This window comes from Heterodontus francisci, chromosome 27 (genome assembly GCF_036365525.1).
Source record: "Heterodontus francisci isolate sHetFra1 chromosome 27, sHetFra1.hap1, whole genome shotgun sequence".
Classification (NCBI taxonomy): Eukaryota; Metazoa; Chordata; class Chondrichthyes; order Heterodontiformes; family Heterodontidae; genus Heterodontus; species Heterodontus francisci.
The window spans coordinates 42,469,018-42,496,098 of record NC_090397.1 but is presented as its reverse complement, the minus strand read 5'-3'; the positions used below and the strand labels follow the sequence as shown (position 1 = coordinate 42,496,098).

The 27,081-nt window shown below is 41.0% G+C and overlaps 1 protein-coding gene across 1 annotated transcript in view; it reads right to left on the bottom strand.

The window, feature by feature from the left end:
• The window catches only part of LOC137385003 (guanine nucleotide-binding protein G(t) subunit alpha-2-like), a 55,851-nt gene that overhangs the window by 17,482 nt on the left and 11,288 nt on the right, over nt 1-27,081 (bottom strand). The window contains exons 4-7 of the mRNA XM_068059738.1: nt 18,631-18,788; nt 18,070-18,198; nt 7,626-7,755; nt 1,488-1,641 (exon numbers count right to left, since the gene is read on the bottom strand). Coding sequence (XP_067915839.1) covers nt 1,488-1,641; nt 7,626-7,755; nt 18,070-18,198; nt 18,631-18,788 — 571 coding nt within the window. The remainder of the gene's footprint in view (nt 1-1,487; nt 1,642-7,625; nt 7,756-18,069; nt 18,199-18,630; nt 18,789-27,081) is intronic.

The window sequence follows — 27,081 nt, the reverse complement described above, 5'->3', positions numbered from 1 at the left end:
CACATATTCAAAAATTTACCCTTGGCTGATAAAGTTCTATTTCATTCAAATCACTCAAAACACTTTATGTTTTAAATAAAATGCATTTTATTTAGTTCTATTTTCTCTTTCAAAACTCCTGTGTTATTCTGCTTTCTTTTCTTCTTTCTCTCCCAGGGTTGTCAGCTCTTGTTGGAGGGGTTCCTGGAGGATTGATCATGTGATGTTTGATCACAGGACACTTACCCACAGTTGCATATGTTATTGAAAAGGTCAGGTCCACTGTAGTTGAAAGTCTTTGCTCCTGGTTATGTGCCAGCAGCCGTCCCGCAAGAAGTTCTGAGAACTAAAAAGGCTGCTCACGAACAGGTGAAGGAAGTGCAGAGGTGTGAAGATCCGAAGTAATGAGGCCCTGGGAGTGAATGAGTTAGAGTGGCAAATGTGGAGACAAGGCTTGTTTCCAGCACAAGAGGAAGAGCCTGTAAATGTATCTGGAATTCTGAAGGAACTAGATAGATGACATAATCATAAGAGTACTAATGTAATTTGAAGACAGGAAAGGATGTAATGGAGAATGGGAGGTCAGAGGTGAGATGGAGACCTTATTGTTTGATTCAGTCTGACAGTGTGTCAGAGAAGTTAGTATTGGTCAAATTGAGAATAGCTCAGGGGAAATGAATTGTGAGGTATTAAGGGAGATAGTGAGTTCCAGGAAGCAGAGAGAACCATATGCAACATGAGTGATGTGCGAGTGATTTATGAGCCTGGACCATTTAAAGTTTATATTGTTAGGCAAGGAGGGAGTTAGGAATAATGCCACTCTCTGATTTTCAGTCAGAGACAAGTTTTGCTTGTGCTTTAACTATTTCTTCCCACATCCAACTGAAATCCATCCATGTCATGAAGACTGCAACAGTGATTTAGATACCCACAGTGTGCTGTGTTGCTGAAACCGCTCTGTTGATTGCGTGGAGCCACGAATGCACAGACTTGCATTTATAAAACCCTTTTCATGACCTCAGTATGTCTCAAAGCATTTTACACCTTCATGTATCTTTGAAAAGTAGTCATTGTTGTAATGTAGGAAACACAGTAGCCAATTAATACACAGCTGATTCCGATAAACAGCAATATGATACTGACTGGATCATTATTTTAGCATTGGTTACACTTGCCTATATCAAACCTGACATAGAAATCTAGTTCACTCCTTTTCCATTTGATTTAAATGACTAAAATAATATCCTAAAAATAGATGGCAAAGTCAAATTTGAAGTATAAATTATATTCTTTTGTCAGCTCATCCAGATATACATAGCTTCCTATGCAAAATTAAAGTTGAACACCTTGGACAACATTTTTATAAACCTATCTATCATGAAAGTTGTTATTCAGAAATGTATCTTATCTGATTGTCAAATCTAAAATCGTAAATTATAACCTTCACAGGAAAAGCTAAGACTTGTTCTGATACACTGCAGTGTGTAAGCACAGATACAGATCCTTACCATTGTATTCTGGGAAGCAGATTCTGAGGTGAACCTTTTTCACCTTCTCTTCAAAGAGATCTTTTTTGTTGAGAAACAGCACAATAGAAGTGGTGGAAAAATATCTGTGGTTGCAGATACTGTTGAAAAGTTGTAGACTTTCATGCATTCGGTTCTACAAGAAAACAAAGGTTACATGCTAAAAACCTCACAAGAAAAGAAAATGTCTTTGTCTTTCTTTGTTGCAGGACCCTGAGCCTAAGCTGCATCTGTAGTCCAAAACTTATCTAAGGTTGAGACTATCCCACTGAGCCTTCGTGTGTTCACTTCCATATCAATGGAATAAGAAGAACTAATGAGGAAAGATTCTCTGTGTGGTTATAATCTCTCCTGTTCCCTTCAATCAGAAAAACTAAAGGATGATTGACAGATAAATATCACACACATTTGAACATTGTTTTCAAAAAGGAAAAATTTTCACAAGCACCTACTTCTTATCCATAAATGCAAAGTATGTCAAAGATCACTTTGTCCCCATTGTATTTGCAGAGACGGCATGGAGGCCATTTGATCCATCATGCCTATGCTATATTAATATTCGCAGTCCCATTTTCTTGCCCTCTCCCCATACCCTTTCAAATTTTTCTTTTTCAAATATGTATCCACATTCCCTTTAAAAGCCATTATGGATTCTGCTTTGCCCACTTCAAGTGCATTCCATATTCAAACAACCATTTGCGTAAAGAAAAAATCTCCTAACTTCGCTTTCTTTTTTAGTGATGATTTCAAATCTACACCCTTTAGTTATCAATCCATCGATCAGTGGAAATAATATTTCCTGATTTATTTGATCAAAATCTCGCAACAATTTGAGACTCCTCAGATATTGAAACCATCTGTGCACTTATGAGCAAGACATGGACAACATTCAGGCATGGTCTGATAAGTGGCAAGTAACATTTGCACCACACAAGGGCCGGGCAATAACCATCTCAAACAAGAGAGAATCTAATGATCTTCCCTTGATGGTCATAGAGTCATTCATGGCACAGAAGGAGTCCATGCTGGCTCTCCATGGCTCTCCTTCAATAGCATTATCACTGAATCCCCTACCATCAATATCCTGGGGGTTTACCATTGACCAGAAACTTAACTGGACCAGCCTTATAAATACTGTGGCTATAAGAACAGGTCAGAGGCTGGAAATTCCATGGCGAGGTTCTCACCTCCTGACTCCACAAAACCTGTCCACCATCTACAAGGCACCAGTCAGGAGTGTGATGGAATACTTTCCACTTGTCTGGATGAGTGCAGCTCCAACAACACTCAAGAAACTCAACACCATCCAGAACAAAGTAGTCTGCTTGATTGGCACCACCATCCACCACCGGTGCATTGTGGCAGCGGTGTTTACCATCTACAAGATGCACCGCAGCAACTTGCCAAGCTTCCCTCAACAGCACTTTCCAAACCGGTGACCTTTACCAACTAGAAGGGCAAGGGTAGCAAACACATAGGAACACCACTACCTGCAAACTCCTCTCCAAGCCACACAACATCCCAGACTTGGAACCATATTGCTGTTTTTCACTGTCGCCGGGTCAAATACCTGGAACTCCCTTCTGTGGGTATACCTATACCAGATGGATTGCAGTGGTTCAAGAATGCAGCTCACCACTACCTTAAAATGGCAATTAGGGATTGGCAACAAATGCTGACTTTGCCAGTGATGCTCACAACCCATGAAAGTGTAAAAAAAAGTTTGAACACCTTTATCAGATCTCCCATTAACCTCATTATAATGTAAAAAGCTTCAGTTTCTCTAGTCTTTCCTCTTAATTAAATCCTATTGTGGATGGTATCACCTCTTCTGCATCCTCTCCATGGTCATAACATCTTTCTTAGGGTAGGGCACCCCAAACTGGACACAACTGCAGCCTAACCAGATTTAAAAAAAATAGAATTAGCATTACCTCCTTGCTTTGCTACCCCGTACTCTTTGATAGAACCAAGGATCCCATATGGGTTTTTAAAAACACAATTTTATCATCCTGTTTTCCCACTTTTAAAGATTTGTGGATCTGTACCCTTATCTCTCTAGATTCCATACCTTTTAAAGTTTAACTGTTTAGTGTATAAACCGTCTCGTTTACACTCCATATCAAATTTCATTTAGCATCTATCTATCCAATCTGAAGTTGTTTATGGCACTCTTCATAATTAATCATGCTCCTAATCAGCAAATTTGTATGTCATGCACCCTATGCCAATCCAGATTAGTTACATATATTAGGAGCAAAGGCTCCGACACTGAACCATTAGTGATACCAATTCTCCAATCCAAATAATATCCATTAATCACTGTTCTATTTTCTGTCCTTTAACCAATTGCTAGCCATTGTTGCATGTGACTTTGTTACCACAGGCCTTAATTTTAATAAGCTTTTTGTGGCACCTTACCAAAACATCTTTTTAAATGCTGCATATACAAGATTCTCTGTCCTTCAATACGCTATATTCATCAGAGAATGTTAAGTTTATCAGACACAACATGCCTTTCACAAATTCACTTTGGCTGTCCTTAATTAACTCATGTCTTTCTGGCTCAGTATTAATTTTAGCCCATATCATGGCCCCTCATAACTTATCCAGTATTGATATCATGTTGATTTATTGTTTCCTCCTTTATTGAACACTATTGTTATACAGTCAGCCCTCCAGTCCTCTGGTACAACTTCCATATCAAACAATATTTGAAAGATTCTGGTCAGAGCCTCTGCTATTTCCTCCCTGATGTTCTCTCAGAATTCTAGGATGCCTGCAAGCAAGAGCCAAGATGTTTTCCATTTTATGTTTCACCAGTTTTCAAATACTACTTCCTATCTCAATTATCCTATCTTCATCTCATCCTTTTGCACTCTTTTCTTCCTCCTATCACACTCTCCTGTGAAAACCAAGGCAAAGTATTTGTTTAGTATTTCTGCTATTCCTTCTTTTTCCATAAAAAAGATTGCTTTTTTTCCACCCTTAATTGGATATACCCTTTCTCTAATTAATCTCTATTTTATGTTTCTAAAATTCTTTACCAGTTCCATTTATGTTACTTGCCTGTCTTTCTTCATACCTCCTCTTAGCTTTTATAACCATTTTTGCTTCCACTGTACATTTTCTTTATTTGGTTTGATCTCCTTTTGTATTATTTGCCCTCGATTTGTCATATTGTAAGAAAACAGTTATAAAAAACACAGCACAATAAATGGAGCAGATGGACATAGAATTGTGTTTATTGTAAAAATAAATTGTATCAATTGTAATCCAGGCACATTTTCCTGTGACATAAATCAATTAGAACTTCATTCAATAGTGGGAACTGTCCAACTTAAATATTTTCCAGTGATTCAAATGAAATAAGCCACCATCCAATTCAGGTAATAACTCACATATATAATCCTTGGATTGGTGCCTGATTAAATAATTATGCATTTCACTTTTAAAAAATTATATATGCCTTTTGAAGGATTTTAACTTTTAAAGTGTGAGGTGTCCAAACTCCCAAATGTAGCAGTTTCTGTAGCTGAGATGTAGCATACATCTATTAATCTCACTACTTTCCACTTGTGTGCAGGTGAGAGATGATAGGGATGGTTCCCCCTTTTCCACCTCTTGACTGACCAAAGACTGCATTTATCTTTTTTAAAAAGTTGTTTTTAACCTGTGAGTGTTTTAATTATCAAGAACAGGCAAATGATAGGTTTTCTCATAAGTTTAAAAGAAAGATAAATGTTTATATATACACCTAAAATATACACAACACCCACTCTCACACTCATATAGATACACATGCACTTGTTATGGCCAGGTGAGGAGGGTGCTCTCAGGCTCCGCTCTTGCCCCTTCCCTTGTTTGACCGCAACAAGGTTTATTCCTTTTAAAAACAGTGCTATGCTTACCACCTCAGTGAGTATTTTACCCTACCTCTAATGTGTTTGTAAAGAACCAATTGGACAGGTTTTATTGAGTTTAAACAAGAAAGAGGTAAGTTTATTACACTTAACACACTAACCCAATTTAAAATACTAAAAATACGCTACACATTCACGCACACATTCACACGAGAGTCACACAAACACACAAATAGATTACAGAGGGAAACAGATTTGGTGGTTGCATTAAAGTTCACTAGTCCTCAGCTGAAGCTGTAGTCCTTGCTGGTCCAAGAGCGCTGTGGTTGGCTTCTTTGCGTAGGGCTCCTGAAGGCAGAATTGGTTGTTGATTCTCTTCCCCTGGTTACTGGCTGTAGTGCTCTGTAGGCTTGGAGGGGCCCCCCAGTCACAGCCAGTTCTTTTCTTGATATTTTCTGGGAAGAGAGAGACAGACAGACAGGGGAAGCAGCTGCCATCTTCGTTGTTGTACTCTCAGTTACTGCCTAACTGCTGTCTGTGTCACAAAACTTTAGTTTCCTAGAGATCAGCCAGCAGTCATATGGTTCTATCAATCCCCTTTGTTTCCAATTAGGTTATTTCTGAGGATCTTCTAATGAAATTCAAGCTGTTACATGCCCCAGGGTTTCCATCCACACTTGGAGGGGGTTGGCTCTTTCAAAGTCAGTAGGTGGAAATGGGCTTGACTGCCGTGCTAATAAAGCCATTCAGGGTAATTCAATCACTTAGAGCAAGCAATTGTCCTGGCTGAGCTTCTGTTAGACTTTTTGCCTCCAGTCCAATCTCCTGGTATTTCAAATGTAAATTGCAGTGGCCATCTTGGCTGCTAGTTTTTTAAAAGTTAACATAGGATTTTTCCATTAAAAGTCTAATGTAAGTTTCCAACCGATGAAATTAATATGTCTCGTTTGGTATATAAAGTTTTCCTGACACACTCAAAAACAGATAGCGATTATAAAGATAACATGTGTTAAGTCTGATGATGTGTAAAGAGCTCTCTGTTAAACTTGCATTTCCCTCGGGTGAAGACTTGAAATGGTGCAGACCTATAATATTTTCCCTTGTTCTCTGGAGAAAAACTTGGGAGGTTCAGGAAAATGGATGTGCAGTTGCAGACTGTTCTTGTTATATTCCAGCCAAAGGTCAATGGTGAAGTCCTGATATGATTTCTCAGGTAGGGAGTTCAAGGCCAACTCCCGTCTTTGCCTACATGCAGTTCAAAACTGGTAATCTTAGGCAGGGTCCTATCTCTTAAACAGCATAGATGGATCTTCTTTGTCTACCCTGAATATACCTTTATTAAAGCTCCTTATCAGAAACCTAGTTTCTGTCATGTGACCATAGTTTCTCTTTCCATTGTCCTCATAAATGGTTTCTGATGGTGAGGCCATTGTTCAACAATGGAGTCCGGGTGTCATTCATCCTCACCTCACCTTGATGAAATAGGCTTTTCACACCCATTCTTGGGAATTTGAGTTTGGAGTCCAAAAGTCTGTGACAGTATTGACAACCTAATCAGTTGGAGAGAAGCAGCCATCACCACAGAAAGGTCATTTGCATTTTAATGATTTCTCAGGGATGTGTCCAGAAAGTTCATTTATATTTTAATGACTTCTCCAAGACTTGTCCAGATATGAAAATTAGCTCAGGGTTCTTGCAGTTCTGTGTGTATTAGCAGGAAAGGAAAGGTCGCGTGTTCATATGTCACCTGACCTTATTCCATCCTGTTTACAAGAAAAGTGTCCATTTCAGGTTTACTTCATAATTTCTTTTTATAGTTCATAAGTTAGCATTTTGTGGGTGTGACATGTGCCACTTGGCTGCTGTTGACATTAAATGTATAATAAATATATGATAAATATTGCTCTGTTTTTTTACTGAGGTCTACTTCTGTTACTAAATTACTGTAAAGGTAAACATGAGTATAACTCCCTGTTTCTCTGTTTTATAGTTTGTATCACATCCACTAAAGTTAGTGAATGAAGGAAAACATAACCCAATCTTGTATTATTTAAGAAATATAAAACACAGTAAAAGGTTTAGCAGAACATCTCATCGCTGTGATAGTAACCCTTTAAAGATTGTGACCATATTACATGACAAAGTCATATGCATCCTGTACATCCTTAGAAACAGCAAGGGGTCCAAAGGAAACAAGGGAAACAACTGAACTACAACGTCTAAACAATGTTGCATTCTCTGATGTCACAACACTCACCACTTCCTCATCTTCAACTAAGACCATGTCGTATGCACTCAAAGCAGCACAAAAAATAATACATGTAACTCCTTCGAAGCAGTGGATCCATTTCTTCCTCTCTGACCTTTGTCCCCCAACATCAATCATTCTGAGAAAAAAGGAAAAAAAAAATTTCTAAATGAAAGAAGGCAATTGTTTGATATATTATCAATACCGAGGGGCTCAATTTTCAGGTCCCATCGGGGCAGGAATGGAGGTGGATGGGGGGCAAAAATACTGGCGCAGCTGGTGTGCCAGTTTCCCAATGTTATTTCTAGTGTTGGCAAGTTTCACCAGAACAGGGGGAGGGCGGGACCTGAAAATTGAGCCCCTCATCTCTGGATCAGAAGGTTGTGCATTTGAGCGCTGCACCAATGATTCAGGACACGATCTAGGCTAAATGTGTACTGAGAAAGTACTGCAATGTTGGAGTTGCCAGTATTCTCTTTACAGTGTTAGCCTTGTGGTCCTTTCTGATTGTTCTGATGTTTCAGGTGGGCATTAAAGATTGATGACACTGTACAGAGAACAGCACAGAGCTGTCCTGGTGTCTTGGCCAATGTTACTAACTAATCCATGAAGAAGGTTAATTAACCATTAAAGAGCTCATTGAAAGCTCATGAAGTGGCATATTCTGATTTGGCAGGGGTACACGGGCTACCTGGGGCAGACCAACTGAATGCATGTGGGCACACAGCGGAGAGCCAGTCATGGCCGCCCCAACAAATTAGGTGAACTTCATGAAAGGGTGAATGGTACAGAGGGAGTCTTGGCCATTGGGAAAGAGGTGCCATTGGGTCAGTGCAGGTTGCGGGTAATGTGAGCAGTAAGTGGGCAATGCAGGGGGTCGTCACCCTCTTGGCATTGCGGGGACATGGGGGGGGGGGGGGGGGGAGGCTGCCCTGCATAATTGAGGGGACCGAGGGGGCCACCCCTGAGCACAAGGAAGGCTGCAGATGGCAATGGAGGCACGACTTGCAGATTTTGGGTCCAGTGGCGATGAGGAGCAACACCCTTTGCAGGGAGGGCAGAGCCCCAGGTGTCAGGAGGGCAGAGGAGAGGGACAAGGGGCAGGAAGGCAATGGAGGCCAAACCTGTAAAATAGGATCTACTGGCGATGAAGGAGCTATCTGGAGATGACCAGTGCCGTAGGAGACTGCAACTCTCCAGGGAGATGGATTTGTGCCCTCATCGAAGACCTTACACCTCGCAGCACTGCTCGCCATTCCCTACCAGTAACCATCAAAAGCACTGTGGCCTTGCACATCTTCACTTCTGGCTCCTTCCAAGGATCAACTGTGGACCTCAGTGGCAACTCACAATCAGCTGCACACCACTGCATCTCGCAGGTCACTGATACCCTATTTGCTAAAGCGGGACAGTAGATTCAATTCACAACAGACACAGCCTCGCAGGCACAGAGGGCAGTGGGTTTCACCTCCAAAGCTGGATTCCCTCAGGTGCAGGGCATCATCGATTGCACCCATGTGACCATCAAGGCACCCAGCAACCACCCAGTCAGATTCATCGATAGGAAGGGCTTCCACTCCCTCGATGTACAGCTGGTCTGCGACCACAATAAGAGCTTCATCCACATATGTGCATGCCTTCCTAGCAGCTTCCATGACTCCTTCATCCTCTAATAGGCCAGGCTGCCGCAGCTCTTCACTCAATCTCCCAAACTCCATGGAAGGATTTTAGGGGACAAAGGATATCCCTTGAAGAGATGCCTACTCACCCCTCTATGAGGGCCCGAGACAGCGACACAGAGGTGATACAACCCAAGCCATCTGCTCTCTAGGACATTCATTGAGCAGGCCATCGGGATTCTGAAGATGTGGTTCTGGTGCCTGGACAAGTCGAGTGATGCCCTGCAATATTCACCTGGAAGGATCTAGTCCATGGTTGTACTCTGCTGCACCCAACATGGTCTAACAGAGAAGTGTACACCTTGAAGAGGTGAAGCCATGGAAGGACACAGCTCATTGGAGGAAGAGGAGAAGCTGGACATGGAGAAGAGGAGGAGCAGGGCCATAGAACCATCGAAAAATTACAGCACAGAAGGAGGCCATTCAGCCCGTTGAGTCCGTGCCGGCCGGAAAAACTAGCTGCCCAATCTAATTCCACCTTCCAGCACCTGGTCCATAGCCTTGCAGGTTACAGCACTTCAGGTGCATGTCCAGATACCTCTTAAAAGAATTGAGGGTTTCTCCCTCCGCCACCATTTCTGGCAGTGAATTCCAGACACACATCACCCTCTGGGGGAAAAGGTTTTTCCTCATGTCCCCTCTAATCCTTCTACCAATCACCTTAAATCTGAGCCCTCCTGGTAATTGACCTCTCTGTTAGGGGAAACAGGTCCTTCCTGTCTACTCTATCTAGGCCCCTCATAATTTTGTACACCTCAATTAAGTCACCCCTCAGCCTCCTCTGTTCTAAGGTAATCAACCCTAGTCTATCCAATCTTTCCTCCTAGCTGCAACTTTCAAGCCCTGGCAACATTCTTGTAAATCTCCTCTGTACTCTCTTCAGAGCAATTATGTCCTTTCTGTAATGTGGTAACCAGAACTGTACGCAATACTCCAACTGTGGCCTAACCAGCGTTTTATACAGTTCCAGCATTACATCCCTGCTTTTGTATTCTATACCTCAGCCAATAAAGGAAAGCATTCCATACATCTTCTTCGCCACTTTATCTACCTGTCCTGCCACCTTCAGGGACCTGTGGACATGCACTCCAAGGTCTCTCACCTCTTCTACCCCTCTCAATGTCCTCCCATTTATTATGTATTCCCTCGCTTTGCTTGCCTTCTCCAAGTGCATTACCTCACACTTCTTTGGATAGAATTCCATTTGACACTTTTCCGCCCACTCAACCAAATCATTGATATCATTCTGGAGTCTACAGCTATCCTCTTCACTATCAACTACACGACCAATTTTTGTGTCATCAGAAAATTTCCCAATCATGTGTCCCACATTTAAGTCCAAATCATTAATATATACCACAAACAGCAAGGGACCCAATACTGAGCCCTGTGGAACGCCAGTGGAAACAGTTTTCCATTTGCAAAAACATCCGTCGATTACTACCCTTTGTTTCCTGTCACTTAGCCAATTCTGGATCCAACCTGCCACATTCCCCTGTATTCCATGGGCTTTCATTTTACTGACCAGTCTGCCATGCGGGACCTTGTCAAATGCCTTACTAAAATCCATGTCGACCACAACCACTGCACTACCCTCATCAATCCTCCTTGTCACTTCCTCAAATAATTCAATTAAGTTAGTAATACGTGACCTTCCTTTAACAAATCCATGCTGACTATCCCTGATCAACCTGTGCCTTTCTAAGTGGCAGTTTATCCTGTCCCTCAGAATTGATTCTAATAATTTACCCACCATTGAGGTCAGACTGACTGGCCTAATAATTATTTGGCCTATCCCTCGCACCCTTTTTAAACAATGGTATGACATTCGCAGACCTCCAATCCTCTGGCACCTCGCCCATATCCAGTGAGGATTTGAAGATGATCCTCAGTGCATCCGCTATTTCCTCCCTGGCTTCCTTTAACAACCTGGGATGCAATCCATCCGGCCCTGGTTATTTATCCACTTTCAAGGATGGCAGACCCTCTAGTACTTCCTCTCTCATTATGCTAATTGTATCTAATATTTCACACTCCTCCTCTTTTACTGCAATATTTTATTTTATTTTATTTAGAGATACAGCACTGAAACAGGCCCTTCGGCCCACCGAGTCTGTGCTGACCATCAACCACCCATTTTATACTAATCCTACTACCCTCTCACATCCCCACCTTCCCTCAATTCCCCTACCACCTACCTACAGTAGGGGCAATTTATAATGGCCAATTTACCTATCAACCTGCAAGTCTTTGGCTGTGGGAGGAAACCGGAGCACCTGGCAAAAACCCACGTGGTCACAGGGAGAACTTACAAACTCCGCACAGGCAGTACCCAGAATCGAACCCGGGTCGCTGGAGTTGTGAGGCTGCGGTGCTAACCACTATGCCACTGTGCCACCCATATCTGAATCATCCCTCTCCTTTGTGAAGACGGAAGTAAAAAACTCATTAAGACCCCTGCCCCCATCTTCTGCATCCATGTGTAAATTCCCTTGTGCATCTCTGATAGGCCCTACCCCTTTCCTTAGTTATCCTCTTGCTCTTCATGTACTGATAAAATATCTTTGGGTTTTCCTTGATTTTACCTGCCAATAGTTTTTCATGTCCTCTCTTTACTTTTCTAGTTTCCTTTTTTACTTCACCCTGCACTTTCTATGCTCCTCTAGGCTTTCTAAAGTATTAAGTATTAAGGACATGGAAGAAGAGGAGGTGGAAGGGGAAGATGCAGAACACCGAGGTGTCCTGGCTGCGTCAGTGATCATCTGATCCAAGCATGTCTCAAGTGAGTCAGCCTGACCTAGGATGAACATCATGGTGTGGAACTCACTCTGGGCTGCCTGTTTTTTCTCCAAAAATATACTTTATTCATAAAAATCTGTTTAAAAAAATTACAAAACAGTTCCAAGTTGACATTCCAGAAAGTGCAAAAAGAAATCAGTTTCCTTCGATACAGAATGCAAGTTGTCTCACAACCCTTGCCATTCCATTTTACATGCAATGTGCATTTGCATTACACAGCAAAACCATATTTTGGTGTATACAGCCCGAGGGGTTTTACATGGCTTCCAGCCCCTCAGTATACTATGGCGGAAGGACCTTACACTGTAGCCTTTCCCCATTGAGCCTTTGCGGCAACTGCCCCAAGCTTTAGTGCGTCCCTCAGCACGTAGTCCTGGCCCTTGGAATGTGCCAGTCTGCAATACTCGGTTGTGGCCAAGTCTTTGCTCTGGAAGACCAGCAAGTTCCAGGCAGACCAAAGTGCGTCCTTCACCGAGTTGGTGGTCCTCCAGTAGCAGCTGTTGTTTATCTCGGTGTGTGTCCCTGGGAACAGCCTGTAGAGTACAGACTCCTGCGTTACGGAGCTGCTCGGGATGAACCTCGACAAAAAACACTGCGCTGAGCTGCCTGTGCTAACACTTCCATTGATGACGCAGCCTGGAACATGTGAAATTCCCTCCCTAAATCTTTGTCTCTTTACCTTTCTTTCCTCCTTTAAGATGGTCCTTTGACCAAGTTTTAGATCATCTGTCCCAACATCTCCTTGGTGTCAAATTTGGTTTGATAACATTCCTGTGAAGCATCTTGGGATGTTTTGCTATGTTAAAGGCGGTGTATAAATACAAATTGTTGTTGTTGTAGTGATGCTGCTACTTCAGCTGACCTTTTAACCTAGCGTCAACTTGCACTCTGAGTTATACTGCCCAACAGTCAGTACAGGTATAGTTACTGAAAATAATCATTGAGGCTGAACATTGTTTGCCAATGGTAAAGTTGAATAAAAGGAAATGGCCAACATGAAAGATATTGCTTCATTAACACCTTCTGGGTGTCCATGGGAACAACAGACATTCAGGCTTCACATGGTAACACCTCAGCTGAGGGATTTCCTTTCATTAGTTCCTTTGCTTATTACTTACTCTGTTACAGAATTTCTGAACTAGTCCACATTCAATTATTGACAAATGTTGACAAGTGAGGGAAATGTGTTTTCCACTTTTGATGAGAATGCTCAAGTTAACAAACTAGACATTAATAGCTTGGTGGTTAGAGGCCCATTGTTAACTATTACTGCAGATATTAGCAAGTTTATTTTTACAATAGTACAGGATGTCATGTCTGCCAGGAATTGCTCATTTGTGTTCTCAAGTCCAGGGCTTAAGCACTAATCAAACAGCAGTGTGACTGAAACAATGCATTGTAATACAGTTGATGACTGGCAGCAGATTCCAGGTGCAACAGTGCTTAAAAAGGAACTGTTCCAAGTTACATTTATTCTTTGCTGAATAGTTTTCAATACTGGAGTGTAGGACTGACCCATTGAACAATAAGCGGATACAACACAGATAAAAATCACTAAAGGAGAAAGGATCTAAATATTAAACACAAAAGCAGCAGTTTGAATGCCCGATGGGAATCTTACGGGTGGGGGAAAAGGGGACAGGAAACTGTGCAGTGTCTCACAGCATCAGATGCAGGAGATGTAACCACCTGGGCATCATCGGTCTCCCAATTGAACCCAGTGAACATGGCCTATGAATCTCACTGTTAAAGTTACAATGTTAGACCCCAAGAACTCAATATTTGAGGCCCCTGTCTGCCTCTACACTCCTGGAAACTTGGGAGGTTTTCTTGGATAACACTCCTGTGAAGGGCCTTGGTATGTTTTAATATGTTAAAGACGTTAGATAAATACAAGTTGATGTTTGTTGAGATAAAATGTTTGGGGGTGGGAATGCTGCAGGTTCTGCATGAATTTGTATGTAAAATTTCCTCTAATGCTGGCATTGAACTTTTGCTTTCTTATTGTGGCAATGAGTAAAAAGACTTGGATTTATATAGCAGCTCTTAAGACCTCAGGATATCCCAAAGCATTTTACAGCCAATTAAGTACTTTTGGAGTGCAGAAACGTGGCAGCCAATTTGTGCTTAGTCCACAGAAGTTTGCACAGGTGAGTAATTACATTTCAACAGTAACGAGTCTTCAGTGAGATCGTGACAAAAGCTTCAAAACATCTTACCAAATATTAGTGAAGCTCATCACATCCTTAAAAAGTAAAGGCGGCAACGCTGATTATTTCTCACCTTGTCCCTGAGAGTATGCCTTTTCTCCAGGCATAAAACTCAGGAAGGAGGACTGTGGACCCATTTTACCAAGTCTCCACACCCCTTTACGTTGCCCCAGGATTTCTGGGGATTCCCAGGAAGGTGGGGGAGTTACACCTGCACATATGGATGATGTGGTCCCTTTGCAGAGATGTAGTTTAAAGTCTGCTCCAAATGGTTTGGATACAATCATATCAGAGAGTAGTGGTGAACAGTTGTTTTTCAGACTAGAGGGTAGTGTGCAGTGATGTCCCCAGAGGTTGGTGTTGGGCCCACTGCTCTTTGATATATATCAATGACCTAATGATCTGGATTTGGGTGCACAAGGCACAACTGAAAAGTTTGCAGATGACACACAACTTGGAAATGTAATAAACAAACAGTGTGGAGGAGAGGAACAGACAGTTGGTGAAGTGGTCAGAGACATGGCAGATGAAATTTAATGCAGAGAAGTGTGAAGTGATTCATTTTGGTAGGAAGAATGCGGAGAAGCAATATAAACTACAAGGCACCATTTTAAAGGGGTGCAGGAGCAGAGAGACCTGAGGGTGTACTTACAAAAGTCTGAGTCAGGACAAGTTGAGATGGGATTCTTGGCTTTATAAAGAGAACCAAAGACTACAAAAGCTAACCCTTTATTTATCACTGGTTTAGGTACCAGCTGGAGTATTGAGGCCAATTCTGGGCACTACACTTTAGGAAGGATGTCAAGGCCTCTAGAAAGGGTGCAGTAGAGATTTATTATAATGGTTCCAGGGCTGGGGGATTTTAGTTACAAGGTTAGGTTGGAAAATCTTGGATTGTTCTCCCTAGAACAAAGGAGATTGAGGGGAGATTTAATAGAGGTGTACAAGATTATGACATGCTTAGATTAGTTGGACAAGGAAAAAGTGAACCCATTAACAAATGGTACAAGGACCAGAGGACACAGATTGAAGGTTTTTGACAAGAGATGCAGGGGGAATATGAGGAAGAACTATTTTACACAGTGGGTGGTAATGACCTGGAACTTGCTGCCCACAAGGGTGGTGGAAGCAGAGACAATCAATGACTTCAAAAGGAAACTGGATGGCCACTTGAAGGAAATAAACTTGCAGGGCTACGGGAATCGAGTGGGGGAGTGGGACTGACTGGATAGCTCCGTGGAGAGCCGGCATGGACTCGATGGGCCGAATGGCTTCTTTCTGTGTCATAAATGACACTGACTCCATGACTTTAACTAAAGACAGCATGAGGAAAAAAAATACACTGCCTAATAGGGTTGGCAGAAGCAGATTCAGTAGCAACTTTCAAAAGAGAATTGGATAAATACTTCAAGGGGAAAAGTTTGCAGGGCTATGTAGGGGAGTGGGGCAAATTGGATAGCTGATGGGCCAAATGGCCTTTTTCTGTGATGCATCCTTCCTATGATTGCCGCCAAATGCGACCAGAAAGCATGCTGCGGTTCTTGATCAGCACTGGGGTAGGGGAGAGAGAGAGGCAGGAAACTTGGCCCCAATATTTCTAAAGCAGAACAACTATTTTTTGCCTCTTTTTTTTCTATAAAGCATTAACATGGTACGAGTTGTTTTTGTTTGCATTATGTCCCACATCTCAACTTCTCAGTGGGGTGAAAAAAAAACAATCAAAAAATTTTGGTTGCAAATCAAAGATTCAAATTATTCTTTGAGGAATAAGATTCAAAGAATAAATTAATGATAGATATTACATAGAACTTGCTTTGCATGCTTAAGGCACACTTACCTTTTCTTTATAGAGTTGAACAGCACCATCTTGTGGGCCAAGAGTCCATTACCAGATTTTGGAAATACAGTCAAAACATTGGCACTGTAATTCCTCAGGTTACGATTCTGCTGGTTACACAATATGATAACACCCAATGGTAGCTTTCATCGCTGACCCGGTTGGGGCTAGCAGGAGGGTGCCTGACTTACAAGGATGAGGCAGGTGTAAAATGAATTTAGGCATATCTCTGCTCCTCACTTGCCCATTGGGTGGTACTTTGCCCTCTCCCAGATCTATTCATGGAGTATCTGCCCCCTGAGCATGGAGGACAATTTATGAATTTTTTTTTTAAATCAGCACTTTGGGTGCGTGCAAACACCTTTGTAAAGGCTGATATGCCTCTACTCACTCAATGTATGAGATGCCATTATGGTGCTTGATCTTGAGTAAAGCTTATGGAGTTCCCTCCTCAGTCCATCCCTGTCCATTATGTTCCTCCTAAGGGATTGGGTGAAAGATCTGCCTCTTACAAATCATAAAGGAACTTTCTGGAACTGGCAGAGACATGGCACAATCAGGTTTTCACCTGAGGTTTCAGAAGTTTCCCACTGATGTTACAACAGAAGACTGATGGAATCCAAGAAATTTTAGGGCTAGAAAAGTCTTATGATGGTCAGAAAGAGAAGCCAGTTAACAATTAACATGGGGTCTATTAATAATACAGATTTTGCTTTTGCACAGCAGTGTATGTGCAACACATTTAAAATAACAAACATTTTAGTAAATAATATTTCACCAACATCGAGGAATTTTCAATCAATGGATGTTGGGTTGATATAGGTGACAGGGAAGTGGGACTTAACATGGGATAGAATGCAGGTGATGGAATTTTGTACCAGTGGTAGTTTATGTAGGGTGCATGCCCAAGAGGCCGGTAAGGAGAGAAAATGAGGCGAATGACCAGTTGTTTTTTGGTGTTGGTTGAAGGGGAAATATTGGCCAGGAGACCAGGAAAAGTAACTGCTCTCCTTCAAATAGCACCATAAGATCTTTTGTATTTACCTTAGAAGGCCTGAGTTTCACAACTCACCCAAAATATAACACGTTCAACGTTAAAAGGGGCAGCCAGTCCAATCTTGTCAGTTTTACACCAGCCGGGTTAGTTTAAACCTACCCACAATAGTGTTATCAGCTCAGCCAAGATGCCAAAGCTGACCATGAGCACTTTCTGCCACCTTAGAATATAAAATCACAAAGGCTAAATTTTCCACTTGCTCTGAGAACACTGTGGCAGTTTAAGTTGTTTTTGGTAAGCATTGGCAAGACATAGTTTAGCAGCAATAGCCTCTTCCAACACTTCAATCTTTCAGCATGTCAGACAAGCACCTTAATGTATCTTCACTTCACATTTCTGCCTGTAGGATGGACTGCAGAATCCTCTGAGACAAGTGGCAGATTAAGCCTTACTGTTCAGTTGGACAAAGCCATGCATAAGAGGGATGATAGATGAAGTGGTAACTTATTTTCTCCCTTTTCTGAAGCAAATACTCCAGGAATGGCCAGTTAATGACTGTTGAAATTCATCACCTCTCTACTCTATTGTTGGTTGATCTCAATTTTAGGCACCACTAAGTTTCAAATCAATAACAACCAGTGTGACATGATTGACCTGACCATTACAATAATAAGCCAAAGCTAGAATTATTTTAGGAGCATACTGACAATGAAAAATCCCTGTTCTTCACATTCTCCTTTCTTCAAGATAAGTTTAACATCTGTATCAATCAGTTTGACATTTTATGATAGAAAATGAATTTGTGGGTCAACAGATTGCAAGTAGAAACATGTTGAGTCAAAGTGAGGTTTAACCTGGATGTTGTGTCAAAATTGGACCAATCTAGCATTGGATCACCCAGGTAACTCACTTTACCACATCGAGGAATTACCTGAAATGTAAATCCTTGAATGTAAACTGAGTCTCAATAATTCCTGTTGTCTTTGCTCTTGATCGCAAGACATCTTGTTCTGATGGGACATACTCAGGAGCTGTGAGTCTCTCCAGAGAATTGAGGTAGCTAATGAGATACAAGGAGAGACCAGTGATTGTAATGCTCTTCACTCTTAATTCACAAATTTCTCACTCTGAGCCTTGTATAATTGCCAAAAAAAATTCCCTAAGCTTTCTATAAAGCAGAATATCACAGGATTGCAGAAAAAAGCCAATATTCCATTCTTTTGCAAAAATAAATAAAATTGGTTTCATTCTGCAACATTAATAAGCTGCATCTATATAACATCCATATCATGAAAGTGGTGTTTTAAACTATTTATTTTAAACTGGTTAGTTAAGATAGTGGCCAAAGCAATTTCATACAAATGTATTAACCATTCAAAGGGCCTGATTTTAAGCCAATGGTTCATTTTTTTTATAATTCATTATTATGATGCTAGATACATGTATTTTTTCATGTTGTATCTCTTGACTAAAGAATATAAGTGTCACTTACTATGAGGCAGAATCATTGAGCTGATACTCTGAAGCTCTCTCAAAGCAGGCCTGAATTCCTGGATCATTCCAAAGCCTACCAATGATTTCTACAAGTTCTGTTGGCAAACTCCCTTCCTCTACTGAATCAGCCAGATTAAAAAGGTGTTGCGCATCAGCCTGTAGGGAAAAGTAGACAATAAATACATCGTTTATGAACATTGTCATTTGATATTGGAAAGTATAAGTATAAATTTTCATGGAAATGGCCTAAATATATGTTGAGTTTCAGCAGTTCTACTAACCGAAGTATGAAATGTGCTCTGTTATATTACAATACAAGCCAAAATAAGTTTTTCTTAGCTGCCAACCATTTTATTTCACACAAAGAGTTAGGGTTTTGAAGTGCTCTTTATACATCAGTATAAAGTATAGGGCGGCACAGTGGCGCAGTGGTTAGCACCGCAGCCTCACAGCTCCAGGGACCCGGGTTCGATTCCGGGTACTGCCTGTGTGGAGTTTGCAAGTTCTCCCTGTGTCTGCGTGGGTTTTCTCCGGGTGCTCCGGTTTCCTCCCACAAGCCAAAAGACTTGCAGGTTGGTAGGTAAATTGGCCATTATAAATTGTCACTAGTATAGGTAGGTGGTAGGGAAATATAGGGACAAGTGGGGATGTTTGGTAGGAATATGGGATTAGTGTAGGATTAGTATAAATGGGTGGTTGATGTTCGGCACAGACTCGGTGGGCCGAAGGGCCTGTTTCAGTGCTGTATCTCTAATCTAATCTAATCAGTGGTTTCCCCATAAAATTAATACTTTAAGGCAATCAACATTGCAAACTGATTCACCCCAAGATGGTTTGGAAATTGTTTGGACACATATGCCAGTTTCTATAAATCCATGGAACTCTGAGTGAGTGCACCAGGGTTGTGGCTCTGATGCTGCTAAAAATAACTAGTTTCATGTTCTTTGGGTCACCTAAGGATGGGAACATTAAAAAATTAAATCTAGAGAAATGCTTATTTATGTTTTATTCACCTTTAAAACATGCTCGACTTTAGGGTCTTTCATTGTAGTATTTAACTCCAACACATCAGAACTAGCATCTGGTCTAGTCGAAGTGTCCAACCAGTTCAACTGACCAATCAAGCTTCGCAATTACTCAGTCTCTTCTTTAGATATAACATTATCTTTCTGTTAGTACCTAGTACAACTAACCGGGATGGAAGTAGCACTCTCTAAATAGGATTGTTGAATTAAAGTTACTCTAGAACAAGTCTGCTTTATATCTAAACCAATATATTTTAAAGCCCCACAAGCTTGACTCCAAATTTAAATTCCATCTAATATCAATAATACATTTCTCAAATTCTGCAGTACCATTCCATAAGAAGTCATCGACATACATCATGAAGATGCCTGAAAGTTTACCTTTATGATGCCAATAAAACATTGCGGGGCTTGCTCTTAGTTGAACACAACCTATTTTCAGCAAAACAGATCTCACCAAAATATACCACACCCTGGGAGCATCATTCAGGCCATAGAAGCATTTGTTTAATTTCCATTGTTTTCTTTCTGCATCTGCTGCCTCTTTGGGTGCTTTCAGAAACACTTCCTTTTGAAGAGCATCACCCTTCAGAAACATGGCTTTTATGTCGATTGATCTGCACTCCCATGAATATGTGGCCAAAAGAGCTAAAAGATTTTCAAGATTACTTTCCCAGCTGTGGAAGAGTCCACTCCAGCATCAGCATCACCCAGTCACACTTCAAAACCCCTAGCAACTAGCCTAGCTTTGGCCTCATAAGTCCCATCTGCAAGCACTATTTCAGTACAAATCCACCTGGGGTGACAGGCTGGTTGACACCTTATCTGGTACGTCAGAATAAATTCCAAGCTCTCTCCAACTATCCAATTCCTTTTGTTTTGCTTCTCATTAGCTTTTTCTCAAGTTTATTGGCAGCCACCAAAACCTAACAATCATTCTGGGTACTGCCTGTGCGGAGTTTGCAAGTTCTCCCTGTGTCTGCATGGGTTTTCGCCGGGTGCTCCGGTTTCCTCCCACATCCAAAAGACTTGCAGGTGATAGGTAAATTGGCCGTTGTAAATTGCCCCTAGTATAGGTAAGTGATGGGGAACATGGGATTACTGCAGGGTTAGTATAAATGGGTGGTTGTTGGTCGGCACAGACTCGGTGGGCCGAAGGGCCTGTTTCAGTGCTGTATCTCTAAATAAATTTTTTAAAAATGAGGACTTCTGCTTCTGGTTCTGTTAAGACAGTTCTGAGTCTTTATTACATTGTGTAATCTATTCAGGCTATGGCCTCTACTTCAATTTTCTGTCTGTAGTGACTATTACTGCGAGATCTCCCTTTTGCACGATCAGAGAGTCTTTCCTTGGTACACGATTGTTTCCCGATACAGCAGTCACTTCTGGACCCACAATCAGTACTTACATTGTGTTTTCTTACGTTACACTCTTTCACCCCATTCTGCCAATCCATGGACCTCACTTCTTGGCCATCATCCTGAACAGTCAACCGATATTTAATCTTGTCAGTAGCTTTTCCTGCACGTCCCTCAATTGTCACAGCCCTTTGTTCATTAGACCCCTCTGGAATATACGTCACCCGAGTAACCCACTCTGGGCAATTTGCCTGTGGATGCGATAGCACTGTTCTGTGCATCATGATCACTCATATTACCACTACCCAGCCCTTGATCTGCCATGCTCTGTTCTTCAGGACCTTCATCACAAAACACATGAGCACTTGAGGTGCAAGGTGCCTCGTTTACTTCCATCAGCTGCTCAGAGTCTGAGATTTCGTAATTAATTTCAATTAATCATGAAAAATAAACCTTAACAGTTTGATTGACATGTTTGATAAGTACTGTCTTACCATCATGACCTATTACCTTACCAGGGCCTTTCCATTTCCTATGATCCCCCCTTTTGTAATACACCAAATCTCCTGAATTAAATTCTATCTCGAATGGTCTTATACAATGCCTGAGGGCTCTCCAAATCTTCTCTGAGACTTCAGCCTTGATGAAAGCTCATCTCCCTGCACATAATGCATTCAAATATGTAGAAAAAAATTGAACTAATTGTGGTACCTTATAGAGCAGAGGGCTATCGCACAGCACAGAAGGCAATTTGGGATTTCGCCAATTGATAGGGAGCGAATTCTGTGCATGAACTGCCCATTCCAAGGCAGTCTGGTTGATTAGCGAAAAGTTTATGCAGCATTTTATCGATCACCACATGATTTCTTTCACGGAGTCCATTGCTGAAAGGACTTTCAGCTGCGGTATTCATGACTATGATGTTCATGTTTTCATACCTGTCTCTGAACTCATCATTGGCAAATTCCCCTCTATTATCAATCAGAACCTTTGCTGGTGCCCTAATTCTAGTCTCTATCCATTTCTCTATGATTTTGTCTAGGATTACCCTTTTGTCCTTACTGAGTATTATTGCAGAAAGGACTAAATCTGGTCACCAGCTTTAAAAAATGTAGAATGAAAATATTTCTGCCTTTACCCCATACCTTTAGGTCCATGCAACTACCTCGTTAAAGTCATGTGCCAATGGAAGGCTTACAATGGCACATGGCAACGTCTGCTACTTTTTACAGATTTCACACTTCTCACTAATTTCTTCTATATTAGCCTCATATCCTCATCAACCACACATGCATCCTTCAGAGGGATTTTTAATCTTTGACAAGTCGGGTAAGCAAATTGTCTATGTAACTTTAAGACAATTTGCTTTCTGTCTCTGATTCTTATCACCTGATGTCATTAATACTTATTTAACATTGACAAGAAACATCAGGTTTTGTTAAAGGGATACAATAGTATCCTGATTAGTGGATCTACAGATCCACTGACTTTCCATAAAAAATTGCCTTATCATACTGTCAAGTTTCTTTTTTTTAGAGATACAGCACTGAAACAGGCCCTTCGGCCCACCGAGTCTGTGCCGACCATCAACCACCCATTTATACTAATCCTACACTAATTCCATATTCCTACCACATCCCCACCTGTCCCTATATTTCCCTACCACCTACCTATCCTAGGGGTAATTTATAATGGCCAATTTACCTATCAACCTGCAAGTCTTTGGCATGTGGGAGGAAACCGGAGCACCCGGAGGAAACCCATGCAGACACAGGGAGAACTTGCAAACTTCACACAGGCAGTACCTGGAATTGAACCCGGGTCGCTGGAGCTGTGCAGCTGCGGTGCTAACCACTGTGCCACTGTGCCGCCCCTGTGCATTTTCATAGGTTTACTCAACAGCACAGGTATCTCACTGGATACTATATCAGTACTTGTAAAATGGCTTACTGCAATTATTTTACATGGAATTACAATTCTCTTTACTGACCTCAATATGCTGTCATCACCAAACCTAAAGCAAGTAGAACTTTTATATTCCTTAACCGTGTATAGATCCTCACAGCTTAATGAATCAAGATAACTTTTCAACCAATCTGTTCCACATAACTTTGAAGAGTTTGCACTATCCAACACTGCATAGTTAAATGAGTCTGCAACTAACACATTCATCACAGGACTAAAACTCCTTATGACCGATATAATTGTTCAGATTCAATATTATTTTCATCCTCTTCCTCAGAATTCTCTCATCATGTGTCATTTCGAGGATCCTGTCTTTCCACTTTTGGCAGGTCATCGCATAATGGTAATTTGAGTCACACCTGAAGCACCTATTCCTTGGATTTATTCACTGATTATTGCTGTTCCAATTCTGTATTCTGCTGCCATAGCCAAATCTGCTGAGGTGCTTTCATCCTCATTCTGCTTGTCTTTAACCCTTCCACTGTATTGGCATCTCCATCTAGAATCTGGACCATTCCGAAATCTGGGAATCATTGAATTCACTATTCATTGTGGCACTTTGGAATGTCCTAATTGTTTCATGAAGGAAATGACTGTCCTTCAAGAATATTTTTCAAAGCAGCAGACATCTGATCCAACAGAGTTACCCTCTCCAAGAACTGACACCAATTAGAACCAGTAGCCTGTCCATATGAGACACCTTAGGACAATCTGGTAATTTAAAATGCTAGTACTGATCCAGGGATCCCCAAATTGAATTTTGGCAATCTTTTATACAATCTGTGAAAGTCCATGATATAATCTTCCATGGAAAGTCCATCTGTTTTCTGAAATCTATCATGGGACCATGCCTCATAGCCACTTAACAGACCATCTTTCTTGTAAATTTTATCCAAGAACTTTAATAGAAGGTCCAAACTTTCCTCAATATCCAACTGACAGACATCCAGCTCATAAAATACTTCTGGTAGGAAGTGACAATGCTTAGGCCATACCCTGTTTCCTCTTTGGTACAGATGTAACCCATGTCCACATATTCACTTCAATCTTCCACTGGTCATACGGTTCAGACTCCAAAAACATCGGCAGGTAATCATACCATGACAATTTAGATTTTCTTTCTGCCATATTCTACAATGGCTACTGAGATTGTAGTTTTTTGGTTTGACTTTTTTTTTAGCTTCTAACCTTTACCTTTAGGTAACCATTGTCCACTAACATGTTCTATTCCAGAAAGCCAGTTGGTGGAGGATAGAACCGGAGCCAATTTTTACACAATATATATTTACATTTTACATTTATTTACAGTTACACATTACAAGCATACACTTCCTAACTCAACAACCACAGTTTCAGTCTCTGTCAATTTTTAGGGATTCAAGTAAATCACCAGTTAATGCCCAGCATCTGCATATAATTAAATACAAACAAGGCAGAGAAAAGAGCTCTGAATTTTTCATAGTCAATGATATGTAACATTACACTGCTGATTAAAAAAAGACCTATGGACAAAATTATCCAAAATATAATGAAGAATTTCAATTTTTTTTTCAATTTTTGAGCTGTTAGCCTTTTTAAGGCTATGTTTACCAGATTGACACAGGTGTTGTTTGTGTAAGATGCACATCAGCACTACTGGTATCCAGCATCAAATTATCATCCCCATATTTTCAATTCCCTAGAATATTGAAGAATAATCAGCTGTACTTGGAATACAATCTGCAGAATAGATTTTCTGTTGATCCTCAAATAAGCCAACTTTAAAATCCCTGTTCTATTAAAAAGCTTTGATAATATTTGAGAAACCAATAAAATGTATTTTTGTTCTAGTGGTAAAGAGCACACCTGCAGAAAACATCATACTTCAATTGTTTGGTTGCTTTGGCAACCTGAATAAAAAATGTTTGAGAAGAGAAAAACTGCCTTCTCGCTGATAAAGCTGGATATGCTGTGATCTTATTTGAAAAAGAACGTGACAATGTGTAAAATAGATTCCCTAGAGCCAAGTCCTATTCTTCAGTTGACTGCACACATGCATATGAATGTGACATTTCTCTGGAGAGTTCAACAATTCACTTAATCTTTTCAAAAATGTATCCTGAGTTCTGAAGATTTAAAGTAAGATTGTGGTCATTTTAGAGATTAAGGAGCCTCAGAAGAAACATGTCAAGAAAAATCTTGTACAAGCAATCCAATGACATTTTTGTGATGAGATTACGATTTTGGGAAGTGAATGACAATTTGCGTGATGTGAATAATGTGTGTGTATTGATCAGCAGGAGTAAGCTTTCACGACTAATTTGCAAGAGCAACAATGAGCCTTTTCTTCTATTTGTTTGAATAAAATATAATCAAAGAGGCTAAGATGCTTGGATGATGGTGCAAATTATTCAACCTTTAACCTGTACAATTTGGGACATAATTCAGAAGAATCAAATTTGTAGAATAATTTGACGAGACCATTTTACAGATGAGATGGACGGCTTCACCATTTGACAGCTAAAGTTCTTAAATCGAATATGCTTCAATCATCTCAACCTAATTCTAAGTGGAGAACAGTGTGCATCACAAAAACATTATCTGATAAAACATTTGAGGCAGATTAAGATGCAGGGTTTAGATTTAAATAGCAAAGAACTTGCACAGGTGAGCTGAATGGTAAAAGTACTTGACCCAATGGTTCTAAATGGATCATCTTAGTGACTGAATTTTCAAAGCTGGATGTTTTTACAAATGGAGTTGCCAAAGAGCTGGATTGTGGCTGTTCCAGAAGAATCCCTGAACCTCATATAAACCATAAGATTTTAAAGTATAAGTGTTGTCAATCATAGAAAACTATATTCCATTTATAACACTGTCACTTTTAACAAGGAAAGATCCCGTCTTCCCTCCCCCTGAGATTAATGTTACAGATGTTTCAGTGGATTAGCTGCTAATAAATTAAATGAAACATTGCTGATTATCCTCCAATTTTTGTGCCCAGTTCACCCATCGACTGCAGTCAGATCTCATCTTCAATACAGAAATATGCAGAGCGCTAGCTCCAATGATTTTCTGTGGTGAGATTGCCGTCCCACAGTCTATTCTTTATCAGCCAGTCAAATTGAAATATAGGAATTTTAAAAAATTATCTTCTGCCAAAGGCTGATATGAAGTCAGATCGAGAAAAGAAGCAAAATCCCAATTTAAAGTCCGTTCCTATTACTGGTTTCAGGTGATTACACAGATGTAATCAGAAAAGAAGTAAAACAGTAAATTGAAATATTCAGCTTTGCCGAAGAAAACCAAATTTTATCAAGAGTTGTGAGCGAATGATGCCGCTGGATGCACATAAAATTCAAGTTAAAGTAGATGGGGTCAATTTTTAACCTGACTTTGGCTCAAGTTTGGTGAGGGGGAGGGGACAGAACTAACTGGAAACACACTCGCCAGTCTAAATTTCAGGCCCAGCGGTATTTCAACTCCTGGGCCTCATTTTAGTGCTGCCGGTCCACTTTTAGCCAGGAATGGGCATGGCTAGGGTGCAGGATAACCGCTGGCAGGTGAAGATTGGGCAACCTCAGGTAAATGGTGGGGAGGAGATTGCAGGAGGGAAGTGGAAGAGACTGTGGCAAGGGAGGCTGCAACTTTCCTTGTGGGGCCCAGAGAAGAACTTCTGTCCCTCATGGCCTCTCACAGGAAAGATGTAGACTTACCAGAAGGGACTGTTCTATCTTCACACCTGCTTCTGCCTAGCAGGAATGCTGTTGCAGTTTTCCTGCTCAGGCCCGGTTCAAATTGCACTGGGGTCTAATGGATTCAATAGGACTCTGATTTTCATAAATTTATGAGGCCCCTATTTTCTTTAGGTGGGCTCCTCATTCTCCTGCAAACACTGAATTGGAAATGGTTGGGATCCGAGTGGGTAAGAAATCTACTAATTTTTAACTGCCCACTTACCTGGTTACACTCACTTATGTGTGAAAGAGAAACGCATCATGGAAGTTGAAGTTGTCCCCCCAATAACTGGTCTAAAGTGTGAAACCAGGCAGGAAATTTGCAGATAGTGCTGAAGTGAATAGTGGGAATAACACCAGAAAACCCAGTAAAGAAGAACAATTT